The following is a 9,044-nucleotide window of genomic DNA, read 5'->3' as shown; positions in this document are numbered from 1 at the left end:
CAATTTGGCTGTTGAAACTTGTGCATGCTTCGCGAAGTTCTCGTGTTGTGTTTTTCAGCTCCATCAATTCACTTATATTCCTCTCTAAGTTGTCCATTCTCATTAGCATTTCGTCAAATCTTTTTTCAACATTCTTAGTTTCTTTGCATTGGGTTAGAACATGTTCTTTTAGCTCAGAGAAGTTTCTTATTATCCACCTTCTGAAGTCTGATTCTGTCAATTCATCACACTCCTTCTCCATCCAGCCTTGTTCCCTTGCTGGTGAGGAGTTGTGATCTCTTGTAGGAGGAGAGGTGTTCTGGTTTCAGGTGTTTTCATCCTTTTTGCGCTGGTTTCTTCCCATCTTTGTGGATTTATTCACCTGTTGTCTTTGTAGTTGCTGACTTTTAGATTGGGTCTCTGAGTGAACTTCCAGTTTGTGGATGATGAAGTTATTTTTGTTTCTTTGTTTTCCTTCTAACAGTCTGGTCCCTCTGCTGTAGGACTGCTGGAGGTCCACTCCAGGCCTTGCTTGCCTGGGGATCACCTGCAGCAGCTGCAGGACAGTAAGGGTTCCTACCAGTTTCTTCTTCTGCTATCTTTGTCCCAGAAGGATACCTGCCAAATGTCAGTCTGTTCTCTCCTTTATGAGGTGACTCTTTGGATATATGGGGGACAGGGAGCTGCTTGAGGAGACAGTCTGTCCTTTATAGGAGCTCAAGTCCTGAGCTGTGAGCTCCGTTGTTCATTCAGAGTTCTTGGGCAGGTACATTTAGGTCTGCTGCAGCAGAACTCATAAACTCCTTTTTTTTTCCCCAGGTGCTCTGTCCCAGGGAGTTAGAGCTTTATTTATGAGTTTCTGTTGTGCCGCTGCCTTTTTTTTCAAGGCTGCCCTGCCCAGCAAGGAGGCAGCCTAGGCACTGTCTGCCTGCAGAGGCTTTGCTGAGCTGCTGTGGGCTCCGCCCAGTTGCTGTGTGATCTTCCCTGCAATCCTGTTTATATGGGTGTAGTTAGTACTGCTTCGGCAATGGTGGCCCACCTCTGTAATGGCGGACTCTCTCTGTAATGGCGGGTTGCCTCGGCAACAGCGGGCTGCCTCAGCTATGGCAGACCACCTCGGTAGTGGTTGATTGTCTTGGTAATGGCGGACGCCCCTCCCCCACAAAGCTCGACCATCCTGGGTTCAGCTGTGCTTGCTGTGAAACTCTCACCCCAGAGCATTTTCAATTTTTTTTTTTTTTTTTTTTTTTTTTGGGGTGGGGGCTCCTGTTTTTTTTTTTTTTTTTTTTTTTTTTTTTTTTTTTTTTTTTTTTTTTTTTTTCAGTTGAATGGTTGAGTCTTTCCCAGGTGTTCCAGTCACCTGTTGAGAAGTGGCTGGGGTCTGTGTAATGGAGCACAATTGCTGGATCATATGGTAAGGGTATGTTTCGTTTTGTAAGTTTGCAGAACCATTTTGCATTCCCACCAGCAATAAACAAAAGTTCCTGTTGTGCCACATCTATGAGAGGATTTGATGTTATCAGTATTCTAGATTTTGAACATTCTGATCAGTGTGTATTGGTATCCTACTGTGGTTTTAATTTGCATTTCCCTGATGACATATGATGTGGAACATCTTTTCATATGTTTATTTGCCATCTGTATCTCTTTCTTGGTGAGGTGTCCAGGACTTTTGCCCATTTTTAAATCAAAATTTTTTGTCTCTTGAGTTTTAAGTGTTCTTTGTATATTTTAGATAGCAGTCCTTTATCAGATATGTCATCACCACCATCTAGATATTCTGTTATCTTCTAAAAGTTTTGTAGTTTTGCATTTTACATGTAGGCCTATGATCTACTTTGAGTTACTTTTGTGAAGGGTATAAGGTATGTATCTAGATGTATTTATTTGCATGTGGCTGTCCCGTTGTTCCAGCACCATTTGTTGAAAAGACTGTTTTTACTCTATTGTATTGCTTTTGCTCCTTTGTCAAAGATCAGTTGACTGTATTTACATGGGCCTATTTCTGGGTTCTGTATCCTGTTCCACTGACCTTTTTTGCCAGTAGCATACTGTCATGATTACTGTAGTTTTACAGTAAGTCTCAAAGGTAGTGTTAGTTCTGACTTTGTTGTTATCCTTTAATATTGTGTTGGCTATTCTCTGTCTTTTGCCTTTTTATACCCTTTAGAATAATATCCACAAAATAACTTTCTAGGATATTGATTGGGATTTCATTGGATCTATAGATCAAGTTGGAAAAAACTGCCATCTAAACAATATTGAGGCTTCCCATTAGTGAACATGAAATCTCTCTTCATTTATTTCTTTGGTTTACTTAAAGTTTTGCAATTGTCCTCATATAGATCTTGTACACATTTTATTAGATTAATACCTAAGTATTTCATTTTGGGGGTGCTACTGTGAATGCTATTGTTTTTAATTTCAAAATCTGTTCATGGCTGGCATATAGGAAAGTGATTGACATTTTTTAGAGACAGAGTCTTGCTGTTTCCCAGGCTGGAGTGCAGTGGCTATTCATGCAGCAATCATAGCTCACTGCAGCCTCAAAACTCCTGGCCTCAAGCAGTCTTCCTGCTTCAGTCTCCTGAGTAGCTGGGACTGCAGATACATGCCACTGCATCTGGTTTGATTGACTTTTGCATACTAACTTTGCATCCTGCAACCTTTTATAATCACTTATTAGTTCTAGTCTTTTGTTTTTGTCAATTCTTCTGGGTTTTCTACATAGACAATCATTGCATCAGTAAACAAAGACAGTTCTATCTCTTCCTTCCCAATATGTATACCTTTTATTTCCTTTTTTTGTCTCATTGCATTGGCTAGGATTTCCAGTACAATATTGAAAAGGAGTAGTAAGAGAAGACATCCTTGCCTTATTCCTGATCTTAGGGGGAAAGCTTCTAATTTCTCATTAAGTATATGATGTTAACTGTGGTTTTTTTTTGGTAAGCTCATTTTTTAATCTAGTTGAAATTCCCCTCTAGTCCTAGTTTCCTGAGAATTTTTATCATGAATGGGGTTGTCAAATGCTTTTTCTGCTACTGATATGGTCATGTAATTTTTCTCCTTTAGCTGTGATAGTCTACATTATTTTCAAATGTTGAAACAGCTTTACCTACCTGGGATAAATTCTACTTGGTCATGGTTGAAATTAAATCTTTTAATACTAACAATAAAATAGATAATTTTAGTTATATTTGTGGGTGCTTAAAAAACTAAATTTTACTAAACCCCCAAAACCCCATTAACAGCTCCTAAAACCTCATTTTTATGAATTTAATGTACTTCTATTTTTTTTGCCAAGAATTTCTCAGAACAAGTACTCCTTCAGGAACTTAAAAATCTCCCAATTTATCAAAATGTTAGTATACTTTTCAGAAACCCACCCCAAAATTCATATATCCTGTCTCTCTGTACATGCACACACAGATAAGTTACACCAATGTTTTACGGTTAGGTTGGTATTAAAACAGTAGTCTCAGAACAGGGTACAAAGTATATCTTCAATCTCATATAGCAAAAGAGAGGAGGAAAAAGCTAGGCGATAGATACACTGATGGATGTTTCAAAAATTATTTTATTGTTACATTTCAAAGAGGACATAGGAAGAAAAAAGCCAGTTATCCAATAACTGTTATACCTTTCAGAAGAGGCACCCGCAACCCCAGCCCTAGTTCAAAGCTGCACACTTTGGAGCTCACACGGCTGCCTCTCAACATGACTGGAAATGCTAAGTATGTATATATTATCAATCCAGGGAGGCTTGGGTTTAAAATAAAATTTCTTTATTGCAAGTGTCCAAGTCCTTAGGATCTGTCCTTAAAGATACTAGAAGAAGATGAGTGAGACCACACACATCAAGGCTATGTTTAGTCTTTAGAGTAAACTAGCAAATGGCCAGTTTGTTCTAGGATGCATTGCATCAGACATCACAGTACATGAAGAAAATCTGCTTTTTGTGAAAAGCCACCAGGCATTTCAGATCCAGTTTACCATGAAGTGCAGACACAGGAAATACCCAGATAATACAGTCAGTGCAAAAGTCAAATGGGTAAGTCAGCTCTTTGATGAGGCTGGGTACACTGCAAAATATAAATGAAACTCAAAAATAGAAGGTAAGGTCTATTTACAAAAGTTTGTTTAGTAAAGTGACTTGAAAAAAGTTGTTAACCACTTCCCAGGCATCCCTCCCCTCTCCCACCAAACAAAAAAAACCACAAAAACCCTGAAAATTATCTTGAAAATCAAGTTAAAACTATGTGGTGAAAAAGAGAATGCTTATTCCAGGTAAAGGACATCAAGATAATTTACAGGCAGATTTATTTTTAGTAAAAGTCACAAATAAGAAAAGACTTATTGGCTGACTTTGAGCTGTGTGCTTTTAAAAATGTCTCTATTATTACATTAACAAGAAAAAAAATCAAGCATGTTTTTGCTTCCAGTTTTGAATCGTCCAGTAATAATTGGTGAAATCAACAGGGTATTAAAATGAAGCCCAGCAAAACCTAGTCAGTTTCTTCGAGTTGTCTGCCTGTTTCTTTCTAGTCACCTTGAATTCAATTCCCAATTAGCTGAGGACAACATGTCGGTCAAAGACAGACTTTCGCTGCTCTTGAACTTGAAGCTTCCAGCGCTGCTGGGCATATTCTACCTTGTTCAGCACGTTGGCTCGACTGCGGGAGCGGGCTAGCACATCATGGGCATTTGCAAAAGGCTGATGATCCTAGAAGTCCAGGAATGGAGAACATTAGAGATGGCACAGTCAGTGTAAAACACAGACATAAAACAGTCACCAGCCCGCCACAGAGATAGAAGCAGGTGAACTTTTCAAACAGAGCAACTATTTGGCTAAGCACTCAACTACCAGATACAGTATGAACTCAAACACAGACCTAGGTAGTTCAAGAAACATGAGCGATATTTGTGAAACATTCCCATGGGTCATCATTTCCAAAGATATTTCCCTTAAAGAAGTGGAGACCAAGCAAAAGACAGTGGTCATTTGTGTTAAAAAGAAGCCTTCCCTAACTGGTAGGGAAAACAATCTATTTTCATGTTAATACCTCTCCATGTTATAGATATGGAAAATAGGGTCTTTCCTTGCTTTATTCAATACTATATTGCTAATCTGTGTCAGAGGAAAGATCTGTCTTTTAATTTCCCGTCTCCATTAGAACTGTTTTCTTGCCAGCTTGGGGCCATATTCACTCTGGGAGGGTAAGCTGACAGAATCTTATCTTGGTTGTTTTTAATCTGTCCCTGTACCTTCAACACATACACTAACTGGACTAGCTTCCAAAAGCTTCCTCATTTCCCAGCTTCCCCAATCTGTAATGAAAAGAGACACAGCTCCAGTGCTACAATCACCCTCTATTACCAAGGATAGTCGGAAATCATTTACTTAGCATCTCTATTCAACAAAGACTTGAATCTTCTATTGTTAAGCACCCGGTGGCTTCCATGTAAGTTGCTACCTAAGGAAAGAGGCTACTGAAGGGGTTGCCCAGGTATATGAGTAGAAAACCAACCTATCCTGGTCGAAGTAAGCCAGTGCAACTGGATGTTTGTAGTCATTACACAGGAAACCACTATACTAATCTATTTATGAATGAGATATAAACACAGCTGTCTAAATGACAAAAAGCATTCAGTAGTAATTTATTGCTTTTGTTTGCCTTTTCCTTGATCTCTTTTTCCTGAACCCCATGTTAGCAAACCTAAATGTTCCAACAGAAGGTCCAAGTCACAAGTTGTACCTCTTACACTAAACTTTGCCTCTAGGAAAGAAATGACATTATTTTGCTGTGTGTGTTTGGAAAAAGCTCTATTATATATCCAGGGCAGGAGTCAGCATGTATATGGAAAGCTATGTACATAAACACATAACTGTAATTATAGGAGTTAGAACACCTGGTCTTGTTTTTAAATAGCAAGCTATTTTATACAATGTCTACATTTGAAAGACATCAAAGAGTTTCCTATAAAGAATCTTTCCTCCTCTTTTGCCAAAATTCCTCCGACTTTTCACTTAATTTAGGTAATGGCTTGTATAAACCCTAAAACTCTATTTAAAAAGTGGGTTTTTGTTTTTTTTGTTTTTTTTTTAAAGAGATGGGGTCTCACTATATTGCCCAGACTAGACATGAACCTATTCTTTTTTTTTTTTTTTTTTTTTTTGAAATGGGGTCTAGCCACGTTGCCCAGGCTGGAATGCAGTGGCTATTCACAGGTGTGATCATAGCTCACTGCAGCTTTGAACTCCTGGCTTCAAGTGATAATCCTGCCTCAGGCTCCCAAGTAGCTGGGACCTATAGCCTATTTTTAAACTTTTAACCTTACAAATGAAAATAATAAAGGCAATTCCATGAGGCTTAAAATGTTTTAAAAATGTAAGAAAAAAGCTAAAAAAGAAAAAAGAGTCAGGCTAAAGTTATAGAATTGCTTGATTTCCCATTAAGAAAATAAACCCAAGGTCATTTAACAAATTAGCACAAAGACTAAAACTTAGCCTCCGAACCCTGACTTGGTGTTATATTGTCTCAAAACAGATTTTGGTCAGGTAGATTAAAATGACACCATAAGAATATGGTGCTTCAATGAACTTGTGTATAAAATAGCATCCCCTGAGTCAAGGACCAGAGGAAGAAAATATTATCACCACTGGTTTGTTTTGACATAAGCAATGCTGGGAAGGAGGATGTACTTGATCAGCAGAGGACCTCTCTATTTCCTAGTGCTGTTATCTATGCTTCAAGGTAGGGGAGAAAAATCTTAAGGAACAAGTTCAAAAGACTAAACAAATCAGCTAATCCTTTGAGGAACGAGATTGAACTAGCTGCTCATGGTCATGGATGCTGGTGGAACGCAAATAGAGATTTACCCTTTTTATGTTTGTTCTTTTACACCTGATAAAATTACAATAAATACAAAACATGTTTTAATGTAATGCTTTGGTAATAACGATGGTGTGTCATGGATATATGATATAGTAAATATTGTGACTACTTGCGGTGAGCTTAACTATTTGTACTCTTATTTGCGTTAAAATGCTCTACACTGAATAAAAACAGAAAAAATGAAAACAGAATTTAACAAAAACTTTTTAAAGTACATAGTGAAGAACTCACATCTTGGATAAGCAACAGTTTTAAGAATTAAAATTCACTTATTTTTGTAGAGTTGTTACCATAAATTCACAGCTCTGATCAGAAAACCTCTCTCTGCCTAGAATCAGTTTAAAAGACATTCAGGACTCAGCCAGGGTTCCCACAGACAATGTTCTCAAATAGTTAACACACAGGCAGAATCAACCACTGGTGGACAAAACGATTACTGAGCATGTGGTCCCACCATTAAATGCCTGCCCTACATGTTTTCATCTCAATATCCATTTATGTTCTGTGTTACCTGTTTCTGAAATCAGGAACAGAAATTTAATGCTGTAACGGAAGGATGTAGTTTAAGTCAGGCTTTCAATGTCTGTGCCTATAGATCCACAGATGTTCCAGAGTAAAAAGACTTTTTTTTTTTTGGGGACGGAGTTTTGCTCTTGTTACCCAGGCTGGAGCGCAATGGTGCGATCTCGGCTCACCGCAACCTCCGCCTCCTGAGTTCAGGCAATTCTCCTGCCTGAGCCTCCTGAGTAGCTGGGATTACAGGCACGCGCCACCATGCCCAGCTAATTTTTTGTATTTTTAGTAGAAACGGGGTTTCACCGTGTTGACCAGGATGGTCTCGATCTCTTGACCTTGTGATCCACCCGCCTCGGCCTCCCAAAGTGCTGGGATTACAGGCTTGAGCCACCGCACCCGGCTCACGTAAAAAGACTTTTGACTGTGGTTGGCAAGGGCTCACTCCAGTTTGGCTTTTGAATTGAATCTTAAAACTATTTTAAATTTTATCCATTTTAAAATGGAACACAGTCCAACGTAATAACCCACGAAAAAGTAATTTCTAAAACAGTAATTATATATAATAATGACAGAACGGAAAATTCAGAAACAATTCCATTCAGGATAATGATAAAAATATTCAGCCAGGTGGCTCATGCTTGTAATCCCAACACTTTGTGAGGCAAGGCAGGTGATCACCTGAGGTCAGGAGCTGAAGAGCACCCTGGCCAACATGGTGAAACCCCATCTCTACTAAAAATACAAAAAAAAATTAGCCAGGTGTGGTGGTGCGCACCTGTAGTCCCAACTACTCGGGAGGCTCAGGCAGGAGAACTGCTTGAACCCAGGAGGCAGAGGTTGCAGTGAGCTGAGATCACACTACTGTACTCCAGCCTGGGCAACAGAACAAGACTGTCTCAAAAAGAAAAAAATTCTCTAAGTTATACTGAATAATAAGTTTGTGGACTATGTCCATTTCTGGACATTTGTGAATAAACAAAAAGCCCATGAAACGATTTATACCCTGATTATGCCAACTATATATATATACATACAGACACACACACACACACTACATATATGCACATATATAATGTACACACGTGTGTGTGTGTTTTAAAGATAGGAAGATAATCTAGACTGATGGTAGTGATGGTTTTATTTTTCTCTAAAAATCTCAAGTTGTTTTGTTTTGTTTTGTTTTGACAGGTTTCTTGCTCTGTTGCTCAGGCTGGAGTCCTATGATGTGATCAGTTACTGCAGCCTCGAACTCCTCGGGTCAAGTGACACTCCCATCTCAGCCTCCTGAATAGTTCAGACCACAGGCATGCACCACCACATCCGACTAATGTTTTTATTTTTTGTAGAGATGGGGTCTCACCATGTTGCCCAGGCAAGTCTTGAACTCTTGGGCTCAAGTGATCCTCCCACCTTGGCCTCCCAAAGTGTTGGGATCACAGGTGTAAGCCCCCACACCTGGCCCACAGATTTTTTTTTTTAAGCAGTAGAAAAAAAGGAAATATAAAACATCAGCAGGTTTGCAAGCTGTACTTCATTAAGAAAAGAACATCATGATCTTCATACTTCCCTTGACTAAAACCTTTGTGCCTCTAAAATATTTGGTGATATTGACAGGAAAAGTGTTTCAAGCAGGAGAGCTTGAAGAGAAAA

At 38.9% G+C, this 9,044-nt stretch overlaps 1 protein-coding gene across 1 annotated transcript in view; it reads right to left on the bottom strand.

Annotated features, from left to right (window-relative positions):
• Positions 1-3,541: 3,541 nt before the first annotated feature.
• TMEM9B (TMEM9 domain family member B) overlaps positions 3,542-9,044 on the bottom strand; it is a 17,271-nt gene continuing 11,768 nt past the window's right edge. The window contains exons 4-5 of the mRNA XM_037728444.1: positions 5,261-5,310; positions 3,542-4,705 (exon numbers count right to left, since the gene is read on the bottom strand). Of these exons, the coding sequence (XP_037584372.1) occupies positions 4,550-4,705; positions 5,261-5,310 (206 nt within the window). The 3' untranslated portion in view covers positions 3,542-4,549. The remainder of the gene's footprint in view (positions 4,706-5,260; positions 5,311-9,044) is intronic.

This window comes from Cebus imitator, unplaced genomic scaffold (genome assembly GCF_001604975.1).
Source record: "Cebus imitator isolate Cc_AM_T3 unplaced genomic scaffold, Cebus_imitator-1.0 Scaffold265, whole genome shotgun sequence".
NCBI lineage: Eukaryota > Metazoa > Chordata > Mammalia > Primates > Cebidae > Cebus > Cebus imitator.
Note: the sequence above shows the minus strand (reverse complement) of the source record. Positions and strands in the feature narration are given on the sequence as shown.